This window comes from Lepidochelys kempii, chromosome 2, assembly GCF_965140285.1.
Source record: "Lepidochelys kempii isolate rLepKem1 chromosome 2, rLepKem1.hap1, whole genome shotgun sequence".
Classification (NCBI taxonomy): domain Eukaryota; kingdom Metazoa; phylum Chordata; order Testudines; family Cheloniidae; genus Lepidochelys; species Lepidochelys kempii.
The window spans coordinates 260310919-260335523 of NC_136381.1; the positions used below are offsets into that span (position 1 = coordinate 260310919).

General features: G+C 39.2%; 1 protein-coding gene across 2 annotated transcripts in view; it reads left to right on the top strand.

Annotated features, from left to right (window-relative positions):
- MINDY4 (MINDY lysine 48 deubiquitinase 4) overlaps positions 1–24605 on the top strand; it is a 99597-nt gene that overhangs the window by 64891 nt on the left and 10101 nt on the right. For both annotated transcript variants that reach the window (XM_073334753.2, XM_073334752.1), the window contains exons 14-16: positions 7659–7722; positions 10421–10582; positions 22365–22545. In XM_073334753.2, the coding sequence (XP_073190854.1) occupies positions 7659–7722; positions 10421–10582; positions 22365–22545 (407 nt within the window). The remainder of the gene's footprint in view (positions 1–7658; positions 7723–10420; positions 10583–22364; positions 22546–24605) is intronic.

A 24605-nucleotide genomic window follows, 5' to 3' on the forward strand; every position in this document is an offset into this window, starting at 1 on the left:
AAGAGCCCAGCCCATGGTAGAGAATGAGGGCACAGGGCATTCGAACTACAACTCCCATGAGGCTTTGCTCAGCTCAGAGTTACATAGGTGAGTGTCAAACCAAATTAAATAAAATGTTTGAATTCAGTTCATAAAATCACTCAGAAATAAAAATTTTGGAACTTTCTGTTCCACCAAAAATTTCAAAGTTTTGACTTTTCACCACAATTCAGGATGAAAACAAATTACGGAATTTCCTGCAGGACAGAAATTCCAATTTTTGACCAGCTCTATCCAGCAGTCATTGTAAGTCAGTAAGATCATGGGCATTTTTTAAATAGATCTACACAAGTAACAAAGGTGAAGGGTTGCGCTTTCATGCTGCTCTCTGTATTTTGCGTATGATTTCTTCATACAGCATGCTCACATAACCCTCAGCTGCGGAACTGATAACAAATGGAAAGAGGCAAGAGAGAATTCCTAAGTGAGTTCCTCATGATTTGTTGTTGCCTCTGGTTTGGGAAGCAATGCTAGTTGGTAACGATTGTAACTGCATTTTTACTGCTAGTGGTGAAAAAATCAGAAATAATTGCAGTCTTACATTAGACGCTGTCACATTTCTTCAGACTTCCTCCTCAAACATCTTACTCATCCAGGCAATGTTAGGCACACTCTGTTGCTCTATTAGGACCTTTCTGGCACTGATCCATCCATTCAGAAGCCTACTTTAAAGTCCTGCATCCCACCAGAATGGTCCTGCGGTGAGCCCCCATTGTAGCAACATAAAATCTTCTTGGCCTCTCTCCCTCCTTTGTTATACATGAGACCATCTGTTCTATAACCTATTGCCAAACCGAGGCCCAGTTGACCAATTGAATATGTTATCTCAGATTCCTGTATGCAAGCACAGTGCATTACCACTTTGAAGCTAGCTTGTCATCCCCTCAAGACTAAATATAATATTGGCTACATCACACACACCGTCAGTGTATTACTCACAAACTTCAGGAACTTATTTGGCCAGCGTGGACCATGGGCATTTCACTGCTTAATAGTAGCTCATTGCAACTAGATTTGTGCACACAGCAGTGCTTATTTGAACCTTTTTAACTTTTTAAAAAGTGTTTCTTATGAATGAAGAAAATAGTCATTTGATCTCTGAAAAACCACCAAAAAGTTAGGGGTCAAGAGGAGGCTGTGTAGGTCATTAAAGGTGACTTATTATAAACCCAGCAAAATGTGAGTCAACCTGTATCTCCTTATTGCGACCCCCAATCTCTAGTAATTGCATCTTTGTAGTCTTTTCTCTTCCACAAATGTGTCCAGCTCCTTCTTGAATTGTCTTATGCAGTTCTTCTTCAAGTGCTCACACATGTCCATTATGCTGTATGTGTGTGTTAGCCTCGTGCACAGTTATTTGAGAACTTTTTCCCTCAGTGGTACCCATCAGGTCAGCTCAAGCTCCCTCTATTGCCTTACGCGGCTGTGCACTGGTATAAGAGGATGGAGCTGCCCATTGATTCCTTCAGTTCCTTCTTACTGCCAGCGATGGTTGTTGGAGTGATCTTAGACTACTTATCACAAGTGTTTCCCTCACTCCTTTGCGTTAGGAATTAGTTAGTTAAGATAAGTTAGTTTTAGCTAGTTTTTTTACTGATAGATTTAGTCTTAGGTCTTTTGGACTACATTTTTGATTCTTTAGTACAGGGCTGGGTGCCAAAACGATGCCATGTTCACCAGGGTATACGTCCTGCCACACTTGTGCTAAATCCATGCCAGGCAGTGACCCATGCCTGGTGTGTGGGAAAATCCCACTCCAGCGACAGATGTCACATCTACAAATGGTTTGAACCTCACTCAAAGGACAGAGTGGTCAGGCTCAAGGGGCTACTCTGGGAGGCAGCACTTCAGGCACCACTGGACTCATTTCACACAGAGAGAGCACCGAGTTCATCAGCCTCGGTGTGGAGCATGCCAGAGATGTCTGTGGTTCCTTGGTCCCTCTTGTTGGTACCAAAGGAAAGGCTTAGACCTTCCTCAGGTGTGGTACCACATTTGATTGTGTCAGTGCCTAAGCCTAGTAAAGACAGAGACTCTAGCCTAGGAAACACGGTGGGAAAAGTCTTTTGCTTGAGCAATCTGCAGCTAAAACGAAGAGATCGCTGGCTCTGGAGCAATATATTCACTGATATGTGTGATAAATGATTAAATATAAAATAACCACAAAAGTGACATTCATGCTACTCCACTTGTTAACTCTCTCAGTTCAGGGATTGCCTACACTACCACATGGGGTCGATCCAAGGTATGCAACTTCAGCTACGTGAATAGCGTAGCTGAAGTTGACGTACTTAGATCTACTTACCGCGGAGTTTTCACTGCGGTAAGTCGACAGCTGATGCTCTTTCATCGACTCCGCTTGTGCTTCTCGTTCTGGTGGCAAAAAGTTCCATTAAAAAAAAAAAGAACAAAGCAACAACAACTAACTCAGAATATGTGGAAAATGAAACCTTGGGCTTTTATGAAACAGAACAGAGTGGAAAACGCTCTCAAATTTACCAAAGTTTCAGCTGATTTTCCCTCCCCTCAAGCTTTGATCAGTTATATTTGCTAAGCTTAAGTATCAACATCAATGTGGACAAATAGGTCGGTCTTGGTTTAGTATCTTTGTTTACTGTGGCAGGCTTTGATACAGAAGAGCTTGACATGGTAAATACAGAAAACAATCAACATACTTTGGTAAAATGAAGGGCTGAGTTGAAGCTGCCTGGATTTGAAGTACCTACATGGAGTAAGTTGTATTAAATCAGAATACAGAATGTATTAAAACTGACTGTCTTGTTAATGGAACTACTCACATGCTTAAAGTTAAACATGTATTTGCTGAGCTGGGACCCAAACAAGAAAAAACAGTGAGTTAAGAACAACACTGTGTCCTTGCTTTTATTGAGTCACATCACAACCTTCACAGTTTTTAAACATCGGGTTTTTTCTGCCCTTTTTTAAACATCTGTTACCTTTGTAAAAGGACTTTCATACTGTGCAAATGTGGAAAAAAATAGACCATTAATACAAAAAGCCATTAATCTGCCCTGTCATTCCTCATATCTCCTTTATACTTATTTGAGATCTTTACATTCAAAGAGGAGTTTTTCTCCTTCTTAGCGTCAATTCTATTTCTGTAGTGGACTCCTAATTGTGTGTTTGTTAATATAACAGTGTTGCCATGAAAATGGGTGTGATGTCATCAATTTACTATTACAGCTTCACCTCAGGATTAAGGAACTGACATTAACTTAAACACACACTTTTTTTTTTTTATAGCTAGCAAACTGAAGGAAAATCTAAGATAAATAATGAACAGTAACCAGTTTTATGCTTGTTTTGCTATGTCAGCGTTTCCCCCAGTATTAAATGTATGCCTGGTTTTTGGATTTAATGTGCAATTCTCAGCTGTTTTCCATTAAAGACAGGGCATGGATTTTCCTTGGAGCTTGCAGGTTTTTGAATCAACAGATTGAGAACATAAACCATTATAGAGCATTGTTTTTTTAACATGAGTGTCACACATCTGATGTCCATCTGATTAAGTATTTCAAACCGTCGTGTTCAGTATTCAAGTATTTTTGTTTCTTTACATTTTTTGAACTTCTATGTGTGCATTCTTAAAAATTGGATAGAACCTGGATACCGCTCACTAGAAATCCCCATTCTCACTACAGTTTCAGTTAAATATGGGGTTTTTTTCTTTACTTTTCCTAAACTCTTGTGTAATTTGTTTGTAATTTCTAAATCAGGAGTGGCTGCAATGTACTGATAGGTTTAATAAGAGGGACAGATCGAAGTAGGTGAATGGATACAAAGTTTTGGGGCTGATAGTAAGCTGATGTAAATTGTATTCGCTCCATTGATTTCAAAGGAGCGTTGTCAATGGAGCAATGAGAATTTATATCAGCGGAGGCTCTTACCCATACAGTTTGTATAGCTCTTTGAGATTAATGGCACTGTAGTGCTTATAATTCCAATAGGACTCAAGGTTAATATATAATAATGTGGTTGAGCCCAGGCAAAATGAGATTAATTGTATGTCAGGATGATATTCTGTAATGTGTATCTGAACCAGTCCTGCCTCTAACAGCAGCCTTCTGAGACAGTGTTGGAAAGCATCAGAAAAGTGCATGCGGGCCACTGGATTGTTTTATAACTATAGAAGGGCTCCACTGTGGTATTTTTGTCATGAAGGGACAAACTGATACAAAGCAAAAGAATTACACTGGGAACTTACCATCGCCAAAAAAATATTTTAAAAGAATAATATGTGATGATAGAGATGGCTACAAATAATTGGGTATAGGGAAGGGAGTTTTAACATCAGCATTTGGGTTCCAAATGGAGCAAATGTGTTTCCCGTAAATACAGTGCAAGCTGAAAATAGAAAACACATCTAGTAATAATAGTTCATCTGTAAGACCTTTGAGAACAATCTGGAAGTCCAAAGCTATCATTATGGCTTTATGCAAATAGGTGCCCATTCAGGGCAGCACTTAAGAATGAACTTAACTTTAAGGACGTTCTTAAGCGCTTTCCTGAATCAGATCCTTGGTATCTAACTGGATCATTTTCTTTACAGACCATTGCTTATGACCCAAATCCCATAACTAACTTGATTCCATGTTTTCAGCCTCCAATCAAAATATTTTCTCCCACTCCACAGAAATACTTCCATGCTATCGTAACAGAGGAAAATATTGATAATGTCACACCCTGAAGATGCACAAGAGCCCTATAGGGTAATGAAAGAAGGCAATCCCCCTTTTTAATGGCCTTGTACTTGAGCAGCATCTTTTCATTGACTTGAGACCCTCCTGACCTAGGGAATAGAGCCAGGAGACTGGGATTTTATACCCAGCTGAACCACTGACTCACTGTGTACCATTGGACAAAATTCATAGTCCCTCAGTTTCCCCATCTTTAACTTAAGGATAAAGATACTCACCACTGTAGAGTGCTTGAAGACTTAGGGCTTGTCTACACTGGCCTGGTAAATTGGTGCTGCTGTGATTGATTCAGTGGCATTGATTTAGCGGGTCTGGTGAAGATGCGATAAGTCGATGGGAGAGCCCTCTTCCATTGACTTCAGTACTCCACCTCCCCGAGAGGTTGAAGCTAAATTGGCGGGAGAGCATCTTCCATCGACAAAGCATGGTGTAGACACTGTGTTAGGTTGAGATAAGCTACGTCGCTCACGGGGGTGATTTTTTCACACCCCTGAGTGACGTAACTTACATCGATTTAGGCAGAAGCATAAACCAGGACTGACAGATGGAAAATGCTATTGAAGTGGTATTATTAATAACAATAATTTATTTATTAAGGTTCTTTAGACAATTTATTACCAGGACATCAAAATTAATGACCCTTTCACAAGCTGCATGTCTTCAACGTACTGCATTGCAAGCTGACAAAAATATACAATGCAATGTCGTTACCTGTATTTATTTTCAGTCTATACAGTGCCTAAAGTGTGCTAGGCCTGTCAAATACCACACCTCTTATTGTACTGTAAATAAACACTCTGGCTTGCATGCTAACTTCTTGGGAATGGGGAACTGTAGTGACAGTATGATTTATAATCGTTGTAAATCTTATAGCTATATGTTTGGTGGTTGTTTCCTCCCTAGCAGAAATGATTTGAAATGCACATGTTTCTTCTTGAAAATCTGAGATACACCTCTAAAGTCCCATATTGTTTGCACCTAAAGAGGCAATTAGAACTTCCTTCCATTGTCCTGCTTGTATGTCCCATTGCCCCTAGCTGACGTATATTGTATAGTCCGCTCATTTCGGACAAGGCTATGGCATTTTCAAGATGCAACTGTTTCTAAAACTAATAAGTGGCCAAATTCCAAAGATTATTATCGTTCCATCCATGCCTTGAAAGGTTGTGATCTCTTTATACAAGACTTTTCCACACCACATACACAGTGTTCATGGATTCTTCTTAGCCCTTTTGATTCAGCACAAATATTATTAGCTAGTAAGGCACTTAGACATCACTGGAACTGGCTCTTGGATTGCCCTTCTCATTTATACACATGAAGTAGTGCACATGTGAACCTCAGCAGGTTCAGTTCAGATATAGTGATTCTAAGGACCTCTTCAGTCCTGAAAGCAGGCTGGAAATCTTAAAAGATTTACAATACATCCTGCGTTTGGCACTACAAGTAATACCACAAGAAACATATCTCTACAATATTTGGGACGTAACCAGGAACTGCAGAGTTGCCCCAACTTTTTTATTCTTAGAACCAAATTTTTGAACTGAAAATAAGTGTTAAGTTCGTGTTTTGGATGAAATGTCAAGTTAAATCCTATTTTAACCACACCAAGTGCACCATAATACCTTTTCCATTATCACAGACATATTATACAGCTATATGTATTTTTTAAAGCTGAAATTGAAGGGGTCCAAAGACAAGCAACAAAAATTGTTAGATGTATGGAAAGGCTTACATATCAGGAGAGAGTGAAAAGATTAGAATTGTTCAGCTTAGAGAGGAGACACATAAGAGGTAACATGCAACAGGTATATAAAACAATGAAATATATAGAGAAAGTCAGTCAGATAAGCCCTTTATCTGTTTACTAATACGAGAATAAGGGGAACCAATGTAACTGGAATTGGCACATTTAAAACTGAAAGAAGAAATACTTTTTAGGCCAGCACATGGAATTTATTGCCATAAAATTGTCATAGGGTCCAGTTGATTGATTGCATTCAGAAAAGGATCAGACATTTATAGGTATAAGAATATTTACAATTACATGAGAATTATAATGGATATAAACCCTCATGTCTCAGGGCATAATCCAACCACTAACTGATGGGATTTAGGAAAAAAACCTTCCTCTTTGGGGAGAGTATTCCATAATGTCTACTAGGATGTTTCTTGAATCTTCTTCTGAATTATCTGATGCTGACCACTATCTGAGACAGAGTACTGGAGTAGCTGGACCAGTGGCATGAAGCACTATGATGATTCTGTTGTTTCTAAGAATAAAGGACCTCAGAATAGGGTTTTTACTTTGCATATTGTTCTTCCATGTTGTGTATGGTAGATTCTACTATGTATAGTACATATACAGAATTGTCTGCAGTTAATGGACACATCCCATTGATAGCAATGAGAATTTCCCTAGAGATCAAAGACAGACTAACCTGGTGGAGGCACCTTTGTTAGTAATATCTATATTTCATATCTGAAACATTACATAAAATACAAAATCAAGTATGTCCTAAAACAATCATCCTTGGAAGTCATGCATATATATGAAGAATGCTTGCGTATCTTCTTCTAACACTCTTTTTTTGCTCAATAGTTATTTAAGCAAAACGCTCTAGGAGCTGTGAGTTTTGTAGCTTTAACTATTGTTGAAAACAGCTTCCCTTTCTCTTTACTGCTACAGTTTACCACTTAATTGCTAATTTCTTTTAAAACAACTTGCTATGTCTGCTATGTCTTCAGCAGGTTTTAGGTAACTACATAAACAAGCATATTTTTTCTTAGAGAAATGTACCCAAAACAAATCCAAAAACTGAGCCATGTTAGCAACTTTCCAAGCCTTAGAAATGTTAAATCCTGTGAAATTATGATTAAACTTTCCCAAACCTTTTTCAGGGTGCGCAATGATTTTGATGTGCTCACTAACCAACTGATTGGCACCCATGGCTACTGTACACAAGTAAGTAAGGGAGGTGGGTGAGTGTTAAAGACAGCATGTGCAAAAAGCCAACATGATATGAACTATACTCCATGAAGAAACAACACTCTTGACTTCAGGTTCCTCATGTGTTTTTCCCTTTTTTTAAGTGTCTTCCTCCTTTTTTCTTTTATAAGACTTTCGTTTTCTCTTCTTTGTTCTGAGAGCCTCTCGCTTTGTGAATCTTCTCCTTACCTGCCTGAAACAAAATTTTTTATTATTTCCATTTTTCTATTTTTTCTTTGTTTTTCTAATTGTTTTATTTTTGCAAGCTCAGTTGGGACCTAATCCAAAGCTTGCTGTAGTCAGTGGGCTTTTGATCGATACCTGAGTTGGGTTTCTGGTGCATCTTTCTCCCATCCCCATTTAATGAACTGGATGCTCAGTTGCTGGGTTCTTGGATCAGGGGGACCTAACAAATACCACTGAGCCGCCATGTAAGCATCAATGATGCAGGAAGCAGTGTTTGTTGTTCAGAAATTACTGTTCTTCCTTCCGATTTAGTATTGAACTAAGGCTGCAGGGCTGGTGGAGTTCCTGTCTTCCAATGAGAAATAAAATTGAGGTCCTGAAAATCTGTAATCATTAAATTGGCATGTCCTCATAAAGAAGTAGTTGTAATCTTATTGCCCTGGTGAAACTTAAACTCAAGACATTCTGTCTACAGTACCTAAATTATTGCTGCAGGAAAAAGGCACTATTCACTTCCTTTCCCAAACCTGTTGTGCGGTGTTGCTGTGTGTGTTAAACATCTTTGGTGCTTCTTGTAAGAGGGGGCTATACTTCCCTGGTGGACTAAGAGCTCCCTTGCTGTAGTTTGTACATCCGTGCAAGTCTATAAAGCTCCTGGGATCCTTTGGAATAAAAACTGGCTATAAATATGTAAATTTGTTATTGATATCATAAATCAAGTCTAAACTGGCAAGAGCTTAATTCTTTCTGCCTTCGAGCTATGGCAACTTGAAACTTTTTTCCTCAAAATTATCTTCATATTTTGTTTTTTCTCTGTGGACCCTCACAATATTGTGTATTAATGCTCAGCCAATTCCTTTGTGTGGCATAATTCGCTTCTGTGTATTGCCATGTGCCATTAGTGTCAGCGTGTTTTGTGGAGACCTTATCCAAAGTGAGATGTGCGTGGTGTCCCATTCAGTTCCATCGGCTTTATACTCACACACCACTCTGACTCCATGGACTGGCCAACAGTAATATTAGAAGGAACAGCATGAGCAGACTCTGGCAGATGTAGTGTATAGTCCGTAAGTGGTGGTACAGGCCATGACTAAGCCCACCACTGATTATTGTACGTAAGTGGCAGAGGAGGGTGTTTCAGAGTTGTACTGGGTGAATTTAATACATTGTTACAACATGGAAGGCTGTTTTGTACAAGCAAGACTTGTTCTCTTCTCTGTCCCTAGAAAATGAACACATCCATATAACACTCATTTCTTGGCCTTTCTTTATGAAACAATGTTAGGAATCTACCCTGCCTGATTTTGAATTTCAATGTGAATGGATTAAATGCTCTCCATGGAAAGCCACCCAATGGCTTTATGAGTTTTGTCTCTTTCAATTCACAGGGCATGGGAGGAACATGTTCTTTGGCTTAGATACACATGGCATTTCACCCTTTGAGATGTGCTTTGGGATTCAGGTTCCAAGAAGCCCAAACCATCAAAGCACAGCTCAGGTCAAACCCCTAATGGCTCAATCCCCTTCCACAGTCACAATTTTCTGAGACCTTTATTGTATTTTAAAGCTGTCCTTCCACAGTGGATCCACCTGCTTGCAGTGTTCTCCAACATGATCTTCAATGGTAATACCATTGCAGTGAGAGGCCTGGGGTTCACACTGGCTTTCAAAGGCAGCAGTGATACGGGCCATATAGATAGATACTGCATGTCCCTGCCTCCATGAAGGTAAATCCATCTCTGAGTGAGTCCAGGTTCACAAAAGTTAGTAAACCTTTTGGCAAATCTAATCTGATAGAAAAAGTATGCCCACACACATGCAGAAATGTCAGGAAAATATTATAAAATACTTGTTTACTCAACTCCTAGTTAACCATATCTTGATAATGTCTTCTGGTATTGCAATGTTTCTCAACCAGTGGGTTGCAGCCCCTCAAGGGGACAGGTAATGTAAGTCAATTGGGGGTGGGGGTATCCTTAGCCAGTGAAAATTTTATTACAATCTAAAGCAAAGAAAATCACGCTCCCCCACTCCCTGCATCTGCTCACCCTTCAAGCTCAAGTATGTCAGCCTCTTGAAAAACACGCACACATCGATTACATAGGCTTAGCATTTATGCTGATACATTTTTTACTCTTACTGTTACAGAACATGTCAGGGCTAGTGAAAATGATTGACTTAGAATAAGGGGTGCCAACCTAGAAAGGTTGAGAATAGTATTGGATGTAAGGTTGTATTGGATGTAAACTGGCTTTCCTGCCCTAATCTGGCTGGCCTTTTAAATCCAGTTGATGTTTCTTCATTGCACTTTGGGGTAGGAATCCTGAAGCACATCCTTTGAAAAGCCCACTGCTTAGCTAATGCCTTTATTCCAGATAAGGGTAACTCCCCACTTCAGTAAAAGCTGTGGTTACCACAATGTGTTGTGTTGATTCTTAGTGAGCTGGCGAGATGTATAGTTGATGACTTTTTTTTATATTATAAACAGGAACTTGTGAACTTGCTGCTGACTGGTAAAGCTGTGTCCAACGTGTTCAATGATGTAATAGAGCTGGATTCTGGAAATGGAAATATCACAGTTTTGAAAGGAATCACTAACCGCAGTGATATCGGCTTGCTGTCTCTCTTTGAGCACTATGATGTTTGCCAGGTATGTACCATTTGCTTTTGAGTTTAGTTTAAAAGGGAAGCAATTTACAAATCTGAAACTTGACATGGACTGGATGCTTGCAGTAAGACATTATATTTCACTTACTGTGTGATTGCACATTGGGGAGCCAGCCTGGATGAATCCTCTAGGTGATGCCACCATATAATTTTGCTACTACCACTAATAATAACAGGGACATAGGACTGGAAGGGACCTCCTGGTTCACTGCGTCCAGTTCCCTGCTATTACAAGCAGCACCATCATATAATCACAGATCTAAACTTATCAAGCGCCGTTTTGAACTTAGGTTATTTGTCCCCACTTCTCCTGTTGGGAGGCTGTTTGAGAACCCCACTCCACTAATGGTTAGAAACCTACCACTAACCTTCAGCCCAATAATATTCCTGACCAGCCTATGCTCATTTGTTCTTGTGCCAACATTGTTGTTGATCTTAAATAGCTCTTTCCCTCCTTTGTGTTTACCTCCCTAATGTATTTGTAGAGAGGAATCAAATCCCTTCTTAGTCTTCATTTTGCTAGACTAATAAAAGACAATGATAATATCTGGCAACATAAAGGGACATGTTTCTTTTCAACATTTAATTTTGAAAATAATATTTTAGTTTCATTTAGAAAGAAAATGCAAAATTAGATTGAAATTTCCAAAATAACCCAGTGAGAGTAATTAACTGCTGGAACAATTTATGTACAGCTGTAGTGGATTATCCATCACTTGAAGTCATTAAATCATGACTGGGTGTCTTTCTAAAAGATATGTTCTTTCACAACCAGAAGTTATTGGGCTTGACTCTGGAATAGTGTTGGAAATTCTATGGCCTGTGCTATACGGGGGGATGAGACTCGATGATCACAATGTTCCCTCTGGCCTTTTCAATTTAGGAATCTATGAAAAGACACCCATCAAGTAATTAGCTAATAATTTGTTTTAACTGATCAAATGCAAATAAATGTATCTGAAAACAAATCCTGACTTTAAATGTTTCCCATATGGCTGAAGTTAGTGGGATTTTCTTAACACTGATAAATTCTAATGTTTCGTTTTTGTAATGGAAAAAGACTACTACAGTATTCAGGACTAAAACAATAAAGTCAAGAAAATATCCCAATATGATATTAATGTCCAAATTTGATGAATACTGATCAAAACAAAGCAAGGAAAACATGTGCTTTATCTGGTTCATGCTTCTAGTCCTTCCTTAGTATTATTATAAAGAATGTATCACTTCCTTGGCTTGAACCTCAAAAAGATTAGCACCTCTTACAGATGTTTTCCATGCTCCAGAGTGGAAGATGTGTTGTATGTAGCATAACATTAAGTGAGGTTAGTATAGATGATAACTCATCTACTCCTCCACTCTCCCCAAAAAATTCTACATTACCAAATCCCAAAACATCTGAAAACCTGACCTCTTCAACTTATTCTTCAGATACTAAACTTAAGGGATGTGGCGCCTTCTATGAATATGCAGCTGCTTGAGAATTAGAATCATGATCAGCGATATATTTTCCAAGTCAATTATTCTTACTCAGTTGCAGAAACCTCAGTAGACATAATTTCATTTTTTTTTTGGTCTACACTAATTCAAGCATCTGATGCAAACTTTCTTATATTTTATTTGGAACATCTGTCACTGCTGTACATTTGAGTTTTTCGAGTACAACACAATACACACTGGAGGGAATGTAACAAAAATCGGATTCCAGTGGACTCATGTCACCAGGCCTGGAACTCATTGTCATGGTTTCAGAATTAAGGGCCAAGTTCTACTCTCAGTTACACCGATGTGAATCTAGAGTAGCACCGGGAAAGTGGGTGAGGTTACATTGTATTTACTTTGGTGTAGCTGAGAGCAGAACTGGGCTCTAAGTCTTTAGAATTGACTGTTTCCTTCTTAGCAGCATTTCAGTAAATAGGTTCTACATAAAATTACAGTGTGGCAATGAGGATGGTAACTGGAACTAGAAATGGATAAGAACAGTAATTTTTTCAACAGTTAGAGGCTCATGTATGAGACTTATAGTGAATCACAGAATCAGAACATAGGGATGGAAAAGTACTTTGAGGTCATATCCAGTCAACCTCCCAAGTGTAGGATTGTGCCCATTGTCAAGTCTATCTTGAAAAGTCTAAAGCAACAGAGCTACTCTATAGTTGAATACAGTGCACACCATAAAAACTCAATGTTAGCCTCCGCTGCCATGATCCAGACACTATCATGTCTTTAACTCTCACTGCCTTTTCCCATAGCTACTTGGTCATCTTAGCTCCTCATCTTCCCACTTTTTCCTAACATGTTAAGTGCCATGTGATCTGATAGGAGGACTCGGAATCAAGAACTAATCTTGGTTCTGCCAATGGTTCCCACTGTGGTGGCAATGAGCATGTTAGCAAACTTTTCTACCTTCATTTCTTGATTTAGAAAACTGGGACAATGACAGTTATCTGTTAACTCAGCTTATTCATTAAAATGCCACTGATGGGAAATATTAGCTTCAACCCCTTTGACGCAACCTGCACACTGTGTGCACTAACAAGATCTGCTTTACATTAACTCACAAATTCACTGCATATTCTCTGTCTTCTGGTACTTCATCTGTTTATCTGCCCTGTGCAACACTCTTCCCATAACCTTTTGTCTGCTTTGCAGGTGCCTCTTGCACTTAAATGTATTAGAAGCAACTCATCTGGGGGAAAAAGATATCCAACCATCTTAGCTAAGAAACAAGTCATGAAAATATGTACATGCAAAACGGGAACTGGTGGGCAAGCTTTATTATCCATCAGTTTGGCTTTTTATTGTTCGGTAATGAGCACGCAGTAGAGATTCTGCTTCATGTATGGATTCTGCAAAGGCACTGTAATATCTCTATAAATTACTGGTGAGCTCCATTATGGAGAAAAATATGTGTTCCATCTTAAGGTATCCATCATTTAAAAAAATTTGTTCTTGACTCCTTGTTTATTCAAATCCCTTTCTAGCTTGGAAATGAAATGTGTTTCCTTACAGAAAACTTTTTGTCTTCTATCTCATCCGTGGATTTGTTTTCATAGGGTTGGTCATTACTGTTGGGATATTAACACTGACTTGTTTAAGAAAAGACAAAACAACAAGATTGCAGCATTTCTTTATTTAAACCTTAGATTTTAGAGATTTTCACAGATTTTGCAAGCATCTATAGCAGAAAGAGTTTGGTCAAATATAGCCCAAATTTCTGTAGCATTGGACTGTCTCTGATGTCACTGCTAGTAAATCTTGACTTCTTGAAAATGAAATGTTAAACTTTTGCACTACCAACCTCTGTTCTCAAAACCACCACTGTTATTTTTACATGTATTATTTACATTGCAGTGGCACCTAAAGGCCCCAGTCAGGGTGGGGTCCCATTGAATTAAACACTGCATCCACATGATGAGAAGAACCAAAGAGCTTACAATCACCAGCCTTTGGATCTACCACTTGCACATTATGATTGGTGAAGCCTGTAACTGGTGTGGAAATTCATTATTATTACCTGTCTGTCTTGGATGACAGGCTTCACTCAGCACCATGATGTCTGCATGCCTTTTTGAGCACAAGTTGCATATGGCATTTGACCCACAGCCATCACTTCATTTGCTATAGATCTCTTTAATCTGACCTGTGTAAGGCACCAGTGATATAATAATTGGTAATAATTGTATGTTGTGGCTGCATATAGGGTCTTGTTCAAAGCCCACTGCAGTCAAAGGGAGTTTGGTCACTTATTTCAGTGAGGTTTGGATTGGACCCAAATCTTTTTCCATTCCTCTCCATTATTTTTCACCTTTTCATCTGTTTCCTATTTCATCATGTGAGACAGTTCTTCTTCTATATCAAAACTGTCCAGTGCCATATTGTTCTGTGTTTGTCCAGCGCTTAGCACAGTGGGGTCTTGGTCCATGACTAGAGCTCTTAGGTGCTACCACAATACAAATAATAATATTAATAAATTACATACTGCTTCTGTTATACTAATGACTGTCTACTTCTAGTTGAACTCAAAGATCTCTGTTTAAAACGTTTTTGTTTCTGGCAGGGCTGGCATATTCTTCTATTTATCAATATTCCCAAACATTTGTAATTGAATTTTGTTTTCTTTAATCTACTTGAAACCTGCTACATTGTAATGGCCACAACTGCTCTGCCCTTCATGCCACCTGGAACTGGAAAACATATAATTGCAAGTATACTAAATAGTGTATTACCCAGGGGGAGTGAGCTAGTGTTTTATTGCAGGTGGAATAAGTGTGCTGAGGCTGTGATACTGTAGATGTCCCAAGGAATGTAAAAAGGGAATCTTCTTTTATAGTATCGACTCCTCAGACTAACGTTGTGGGCACATCATTTAATATTAATGCCTGACAGCAAATGTCATTGTAATCAAAACCTTTGTTAATAGAACAGACAATGTGCAATTTCCTGTAAACACTTAAGCACCGGCTAATTATATCCGTTTGTAGTAGCACGTCCACCCCTCATGGATGCCCCCTTGTCTCTGGTCGTAGCATTGCACAGGGTCTGTGTCTCTGGTGTCCCCATATCAGGCTCTCCCTTGCACCTACAATAGCCTTTCTCAGCCTGCCTCTTCTCCCATCTCCCACCTAGATGTTCTCTGGCTTGGCACTCCAGGCAACTCACAAAAACTCCTTCTGGGATAAGCCCTTCTGCCCCTCTCAGGCTTCATGATAGTTTCCTTGTTGGCCCTACCTCAGGGCTTCCCCTGTAGGAGCCTGACCTGCTCCTGTAATGTCCTTTCTCCATTGCTTCTTGTCTACTAAACCCTATCCCAGGACTTCTGTTTGCCAGAGACGTGTCTCTTCCGCAGTCTGTTCCCATATGAGCTCCCTCAGTCTACTTATAAGTCATAGCTCTGCCTCGTCTGGCCAGGAGGCAATTAGTCAATCACCCCCTAGGAGCAGAGCATGACTAATAGGAACTCTTCCCCTTGCCTTGCAGGTGATGGGGGTTGAGTCCTATCACACCGTTACATCCATTTTATCCAGGCAGGACAAAAAGTAATGGGCTTAATCTTCAGCAAGAGAGATTTAGGTTGGATATTAGAAAAGTTTCTAACTACAAGAGCAGCTAAACTCTACAATAGACTTCCAAGGAAGGTTGTGGAATACCCATCATGGGAGGTTTTTAAGAACAGGTTGGACAACCACCTGTCAGGGATGGTCTAGGTTTACTGGTCCTGCCTTAGCACAGGGGACTGGACTTGATGACCTCTTGAGGTTCTTTCCAGCCCTACTTGCCTATGATTCTATGAAAGTGAATCCCACTGAGTTCAGTAGGATTGGGGAGTTTTTAAAAGGGGCATTAATGAGTTAGCAAACTATTGCCTTGATCCCAGACAGTGATCTGTATGGCTGGGCCTTTGTACCCACATAGAATCCTATTGACTTCAGCAGTGTTGCTGGGTGAAATTTTAATAATATATTTGCTGAAAAATGCAGTTTTGTTGACCCAAAACTATTTGCAAATTCATATTGAGTCCACTGAATAGATTTAATTGAACTGAAAAAAATCAAAATATTTTGGAAATGTCAAAATAAAACTTTTTTTTTTCCTACACAGAGGATTTTTTTTTCAATTCACTGGAGATTTTGAAAAAAAAACGTTTTGTTTTTCCCAAAAGAATTAAAACAATTTTTTTTTCAGAATTGCCAGTAAACCCATATTTCCCCCCCCGAGCTCTACTCAACTTTGCAAGATGGGACTTTGCAGGAGGGGAGCTTGTAAGTGTAACACTGTAACAAATGTTGCAGTACCCAGGCAAACAAAAATAAGGCAGGAAATGGCAGGGTTGATATTATAAATAAATACAATTCAAATTTAAATAATGTAAAACACAGCAAGCAGAAAAATTAAAAACTATGCTAGATATGATGGAACTAAAAAAACAACCACATCAGCCATGGCCATTCAGTCATCTTGTTTTTTCTGATGTTGCATCCTCTTCCCATCTGAATTATAAACGTTACAAGGAATGATGAGAACATTAATTTGTATCTGCTCAAGCTGTGTGCCTTACTAGAGCACCAAAAACAGGAAAAAAAACCTTTGCCTCATATGTATTGTGTCTGAAGAAAACTTAGCAAGAATGCAGTTGTCCTGTGCTATAAGAAGATAAGCTATGAACGGTAAAATATGTGCAGATTCAGGAACTTTCACAAGGGCAGATACATTGGAAATGATTCTGCCACAGTAAGTGTTGGTGAGGAGAGTTAAATTTGCCATTGTGCAAGTATGAAATTAAGTCAGATGGTTAAAAAGACCACCCACAGAGTTGGAAATGAGTCTTTCTTTGCAGGTGCTCTCTTCTGAAAGGTTGACATTTTCCAAAGATGAAAATTGCCTCAGTGAAATTTATGAGGGTACTTAAGGGATTTGTAAGGGAGGGGCACCGTGGTAGGGAAGTCTCTGTAGGATTGTAAACATGCAGCATAAGAAGATACCTAACTCCCTATATTCCCCCCACCTTTCTGCCTGCAATAGATTAATAAGCATCTGTCAAAAGTGATGAAATATTTTAAAACTGATGCATTATAGTATTTAATTAATTTGTGATACTAATATAGGCTCCTTAAGAGGGGACTCTCTTCATACTTGTCTCCTGTAAAGTACAAAGCATATGGCTGGCCCATAACAAAAATGACAATTGTTAAATATTAAGAAGTCCAAGAGCCAGATCTCTCTGCAAGCTCTTAGGGTTGGTTTACACTACCGTGGTAAGTCGACCTAAGTTTTGCTACTTCAGTTACATGAGTAATGTAACTGAAGTGGACGCAGCTTAAGTCGACTTACTGCACTGTCTACACCGCACTGTGTCATGGGAGATGCTCTCCCACTGACTTACCTTACTCTTTGCAGGGAGTTGGATTACCGGAGTCGACGGGAGAGTGGTCTGCCATTGACTTAGCGGGTCTTCACCAGACCCGCTAAATCGACACTGCTGCATCAATCACAGCAGTGCTGATCTACCGGTAAATGTAGACATGGCCTAAGTAAATAGGCCTGCCTAAAGGATTTCAGCAGACCAAGAGGAGAGAAGGGAATCTTTGGGTTTTTATTTACATACTCTGAATTCTGCATGTGCATCAGTGTGATTTCAGCAGACAAAGATGAATGAGTCTCCTGAGTGTGAGACATCAGGAAAATATGCAAGCTCTTCTTACTAGTGGGTGAGGCTGGGCAAACAACTGGCTTCTTTGGCCAGCAAGAGGCATGGGTACAGCATTCATCTCCTCTTGCAGAAAAAGTTGGATATTTGACTGCCATTATCTTCTTGAAGGTGACTACATCAGAAATCCCAGGGTGGGATTTTTAAAAGCCCTCAATGTTGGCCTAAATTTGAAGTTTGACCATTGACTTCAATGGAAGCAAGTTAGGCCACCAAATGAGCACTTGTGAAAATTCCACTTTTAGTGTAGCATATTACCCTTCTCACTGTGTTATTGGTCTCTGGTCTCAAATCTTGGGGAAAGCTGATAGTATTTGTTTCATTGAAGCCCTTGATTATCAGTCCTACGAATAACACTACTTTATGATACAGTTAAGACCAACTCTTCCTCTAGTGTAATTGGTGTAGCTCTGTTGTTTACAATAGCTGAGGATTTGGCATGCAGTATTTTAAACACTAGTGGAACGCTTATGTTAATGCAGTATGTGCTTTTAGTTCTTTGTGCAATATACATATCTGAGGCTCAGTCCTGCAAGCCTTACTCACATGAGCAGCCCTATTGACATCAGTGGGACTGTTCGAGTGAATAAGAGCTAGAGTGGAACTTTGGTTGGAAACCTTTTTCTATTTCCTTAATCTCACATCAGCACATATTGTTTGAAGCCTTTTGGGCATTATTTTAGCAGCCATTTATGGGATGACAGCATTACAAGGAAGTCACTGTTCACATTTGTCTTTGATTTACAAGAATACTAATATAAGCATCTTTGTAAAGTGAAATATTTTCATCAATTTCCCTCTTATTCGAAATCTTTTGAAATCTTGGATCTATGTACTTCTCTTATTGTTATTCCTTTTATGTTCTATTTTTTTAGCTTTTAACTTTGCAAAATTTCTTCTGTACTTTTGAGCCAAGAATTTACAAACCCTCCCTCTCCAAACTATTGAATAAAAGGATGTGTTATATAGACATTAACAAAGTAATGAGTCAGTTACTTATTGATCTAGAGAATTGTTTCCTAACATCACAAGGAACTCTGCTTCAGGAAGATGCTTGATTTTGTATTTATATAACATTTCAGATGCAAAATACATTTCTTTTTAACAAAAGTGCATAATTCACAATGCTGAGAATTTTGTTGAGATTTTTATAATAGAATGGGCTACACACCATATGCTGTATTTTTTCTGCTGATTAGCTCACATTGGTGGCTATAGGCAATGTGCCTGAGAATTGGAAGCAGCATTATGTATACAATATATACCATAATGTCCACAGTAGCAAATATACCTGCTAGAACCCTCTCCTGACCTCTTTATTCAGTCCCAGGAACGAAGGAACGAAGGAATGATCAGATCAGATCCAGAGCAGCAGTCCGCGTAGTCCAAAATCCTTTCTCTGACAGTGGCCAACGCCAGAAGCTTTAGGGAAAGTTGCAAGAAGCCACGTAAAGGACAATTATTATGGAAAACCAGCCCCAAGGGAAGGTTTTGTTTTAGTCAGTGGATGAGGATTTAGAGCCTTTTCATATATTTTTATTCACCCTAATGTAACTGTGGATATTCTCATTACCCATATAAATATCCAAACTTCTTTTGGCTATTCTTCTGGCTCTGTCAATCTGTTTCTTCACTTCACTGTTTTCTTCACTGTTTATTCACTACAATACCCACCTGCTGAAGTGAAGAAACAGATTGACAGAGCCAGAAGAATACCCAGAAGTCACCTACTCTAGGACAGGCCCAACAAAGAAAGTAACAGAACGCCACTAGCCGTCACCTTCAGCCCCCAACTAAAACCTCTCCAATGCATCATCAAGGATCTACAACCTATCCTGAAGGACGATCCCTCACTCTCACAGACCTTGGGAGACAGGCCAGTCCTTGTTTACAGACACGCCAACCTGAAGCAAATACCAGCAACCACACACCACACAACAAAAACACTAACCCAGGAACTTATCCTTGCAACAAAGCCCATTGCCAACTCTGTCCACATATGTATTCAAGGGACACTATCATAGGACCTAATAAATGGACACAAATCAAACATCAAGAATTATAACATTCAAAAACCAGTTGGAGAACACTTCAACCTCCCTGGTCACTCAATTTCAGGCTTAAAAGTCACAATTCTGCAACAAAAAAACTTCAAAAACAGACTCCAACGAGAAACTGGAGAATTGGAATTAATTTGCAAACTGGACACCATTAAATTAGGCTTGAATAAAGACTGGGAGTGGATGGGTCATTACACAAATTAAAAATTATTTCCCCATGCTAATTTTTCCCCTGCTGTTACTCACACCTTCTTGTCAACTGTTTGAAATGAACCATCCTGATTATCACTACAAAAGTTTTTTTTCTCCTGATGATAATAGCCCACCTTATTTGATTAGTCTCGTTACAGTTGGTATGGCAACACCCATTTTTTCATGTTCTCTGTGTATATATATCTTCCTACTGTATTTTCCAGTGCATGCATCTGATGAAGTGGGTTTTAGCCCACGAAAGCTTATGCCCAAATAAATTTGTTAGTCTCGAAGGTGCCACAGGTACTCCTCGTTTATTCTAATGTTAAGCAGTTCTAAAGTTAAGATTTGTACAGCATCTAGCACAATAGGATTGGGGTCTCTAGGCACTACCTCAATAGAAATACTTATAGTAATAATAAAAGCTATTCTATTAAAATAGAAGTTTTATTTTTGTCTTTAGTTTCCCTAAATAATTTCTGGAAGATAAAACTGTCAGCAGTTCTATGGGAAAAACAAAGCTGCTTTGTGATAAGATGCCATATTTCAATTACAGGAATATAGCAAATAACTAAATATCCTTTATAGCTGAAAACTAAAATCCCAACAGGAAGAAAAAAGAAAGGTGTTCCTGATTCATTAAACAATCTAGCTACTATATTTACCCATTTACATGTTAGTAGAGGGGCTGAAATCCTGAACTTGCTCCCTGCTGTAAAATGTACTGCATGATAGTCTGGTCCCAGTAAGTGAACACATCTGCTGTTGCTCACTGTGAACCAATACCTCCGGACATTGCATTGATTTCAGGAGGGTGTCATCATAAAAGGGCAACCCAGGACTTGGGGAGGGAAGGGGATGGTGTTCATCATGGAACAGATTAAGGCAGGAAAAGAAAATCTCAAATCTCTTATTGACTTCAGTGGATATAGGAGCATGGCCTAAATAATTTACCTATCAGTATGTTGTAAACACCAGAATATATATATAAAACATGCACCCCAAGAAGAGTTTTTACCCCAAAAAGGAAGACGTGTCAGAGTCTCTATGAAGTCCAGTAGGGACTTTGCTATTGCTATTGATTTTACGTGGAAGGTGGTCAGATTCTACAGTGGTGGGCAGCAGGATAAAACCCTATGATAGATAGATAGATAGATTAGATTAGATTAGATGATAAATTAGGTGATTATTCAAAAAATATCAATAATACTGTATTTACTTATATTTCAAACTGTTGGGAGATTTAAAAATAATGGCTATTCAAGTAAAGTACACTTTTTTCCCCCCACGAAGAATACTTATGTTGTGCCTTTAGTCTGAGGGTAGAACTTCCATATGAGGTCAGCAGGAGTTGCACATGTGATTTAAGCGCATGATAAGGCCTTTACAATTGAAGGTTAAAAAGAAAGAACTGAGGTCCATCAAAGGCGGCCCAATAATAATGTGTTGATTTTACTCCATCTGAGATTCTGAGAATCTTTCCGTTTTAGTAACAATGGAAAAGGTTGTTCAACGTGAAAAGATTTTATTGTTTTATTAGACTCGTTCAAAACAAAACAAAACCCAAACCCCTGAATTTGAAATGCCAATGAAAAAATGTGTTGAAATGCAGGGATTATATTAGATTGTAAACTCTTCAGAACGGGGATTTAGTCTTCCAATATGTCTGTACGGCACCTCGGAATAACTAAATCATGATCTTCATATTACTCTGCTCTTTTCAGTGTGGTTTAGTAGCTACGGCAGCTAACTGGATTCTCCTTACTTCTGAATTCCAGGGATGGAATCCTGGGCCCATTGACGCCAATGGGAGTTCTGCCACTGACTTCAGTCAGGCCAGGATTTTGCCCTCTGTGAAAAAGAGGTGTTCTTAATTGTGGTTAGCTAACTCAGGTTGAAATAGCAGTGAAGATACAGTAAATTGGCTTTTAACTTAGGTTAGTAACTTGAGTTTAACCCCAGGCTCCCCTGTAGGCTTTAACTCAAACTGCTAACCTGCGTTAAAGGCCAAGTTGCAGTGTCTTCACTACTAATTTAACCCCTGTTAATTAACCCAAGATAAGAACATACCTTTGTTGCAGTGAAAAACATATCTGTGTGTAACCTTGGGCAAGTTACTGAGCCTAATTGTGCCTCAGATTACCTAACTGCAAAAATAGGGGAAATAACCTGTACCGGCTTTAGAGGTGTACTATGAGCCTTAATTAATTAATGTTGAAGGCGATACATAAGTGAAAATTATTGTTGTTTTTATTATTGTACACCATGAACTGTTTTGTTTTTCATGCTATCTCTGTTTCTTCCAGGTTGGCTGCTATTTGAAGACCCCTAGGTATCCCATTTGGGTCGTATGCAGTGAAAGCCATTTCAGTGTGCTTTTTTGCTTGAGAAAGGACTTACTAGGTGACTGGAAAACGGAACGGAGATTTGATCTCTATTACTATGATGGCCTGGCCAACCAGGAAGAGGAAATACGGTTAACAGTTGGTATGTATAGGAGAACCTTTGCATTTCCTCCACAGTGACAGTAACAGCATCATACCTGAAAGAAGAGTCCTGATAATATAACCCAAATCTAGCCGAACTATTAGAGGTTTGGTGCCCACTTCCTAGGTTTCCATTATGAGTTACAATAAATAGTGGTTTGCAGCAGGATAATTTTGAGGTTAAGATAAGGGTCCTTAAATGTTTAAAAGTTTAAAATGTGCCCTGTTTCCCAGAAGCTGCTACACCTTTAAAGAAAGCTGATTTCTAAGGGCTAGATTGTGGTCTGGTCTGTCCAGACTCACAGGGCCATAAACCAGTTGTGACTTTGGATAGGCTCCACATCTCTGCAGGCGCAGGGGACAGAGTAGATCCCGCAGTCTCAGTATTTCCCCCTCCCCTTGCAGGATGGGTTGGAAATGACAGAGAGGGTGGGGAACGGTTATAGCCTTAGTTTGAACCTTAATGCTCCTTCGGGGACAGCTGAGTTGGTGCAGAGAATATAGTAAGCTGCTGCTAATACGGTCCAATTCCTTCCTTGGACTGCTCGTGAGGCAGCACATCTGCACACTGCCCTTTAGTCATGGCTAGTTGTAAAATGGACAATCTGGCCACTCATTAAACAGAGCTGATGTGCCCAACCCTTGAGAGTTGCAGTCAGGAGTTGTGGGGGCTCAGGAGAATCTTTCAAGATTTGGTCTTTGGTAAGTGAAATTGTAGCAGCACCATAGTTTGTATCATCTTACTCAAATTCACCGAGAGCCCACCCTACTGGGATGATTATGATGGTTGTATGTTATCTCCATAAATAAACAGGTACCCATATGTGGTCTATTTCAGAAGTGAGAAGACTTACTAACATATATCGTACAAAGGGCCACTAGGAGAGGACATTTATTATAACTAGCTCCTGCTATCCTTACATACAGCTACTATTTTTTTTTTCATATGCCCCAATTTTTTTTGAAACGTATGCCTCTTGGGCTGACCTTTTCTGTGATTTTTTCCAATGTTTTTGTAAGTTTGAGAAAAAACATTTCAGTTTTGCTTTGTTAAAGAGCAACAACATACCTTTTGGTTTAAGCCAGTCTTATTAGTTGTCTATGGTCAAGGAGAATCCTTACTTATTAATTATTTCTAACAGCGGTGAGTTTCAGTTTGTGGCAAGGACGTCCTTTGTCAGCATAGCAGTAGAGACCTAGGTTCTATTTACACCTCTGCTACTAACATCTGTGTCAACTTGGGCAAGTCACTTCACCTCTGTTGGTCTGAGTTTATCCATCAGTAGAACAGGAATAATAATACTTGCTCACACGTTGAGATCTGTGGATGAGAAATTGCTAATTATTATTTTGTGTATTGTTTCTTTGTACCATTCAACCAACTCTTATCACTCCAATTTATTTCTCCTCTGGAATTAGGCTTGGATTCAGAAGTATGTTTTAAATTTAAGGCATCACACCCACAAACAGTTTGTACTACTAAATCTTTTCTTATCTTTGGAATTTTGCAGTACTGCATTAACGCCAAATAGTTTCACCATTCTGGCTAGAAAATCTCTCCAAGATTCCTCTGAGCTTGTTGTGTGTCTTTGGAGATAGCCATCCTGCTCAGTACAAACTTTGTTTGATCTAGAGAAAAGTTGGGGTTCTTTAACATCTCCTAAAAAGTGTAACTGAGTCTTCTGAGTCCTTAGGTGCTGTGCTTTCTGTGACCAGATGTGCAAAAGTAGTGTTCCTTGAAATGATGACCTTCACCCAGAGCTGTACTTTGTAACCAAGAAGGCAGGATCAAAGCCTGGTAAAGCCTTTTGCAAAAATAGAGAAAGAGTGAAGAAGTGGATAGCAGAATTAACTTCATTCGGAGTGAAATTTTCCCTTGTGTAGGGGACCAGAACATAATCTATGTAGGACTTAACTGATGTACAGTCTCATGCTAGCCGTTTGCATAAGGGCAGATTTTATCTATGGTGCTCACTCATATGGACCCATTTGCTGCAAGATAGAGAGGATACCTGTTATCTCTTTCCAAAAAATAGAGCAAATCCAGGGTGGCAGAACTTC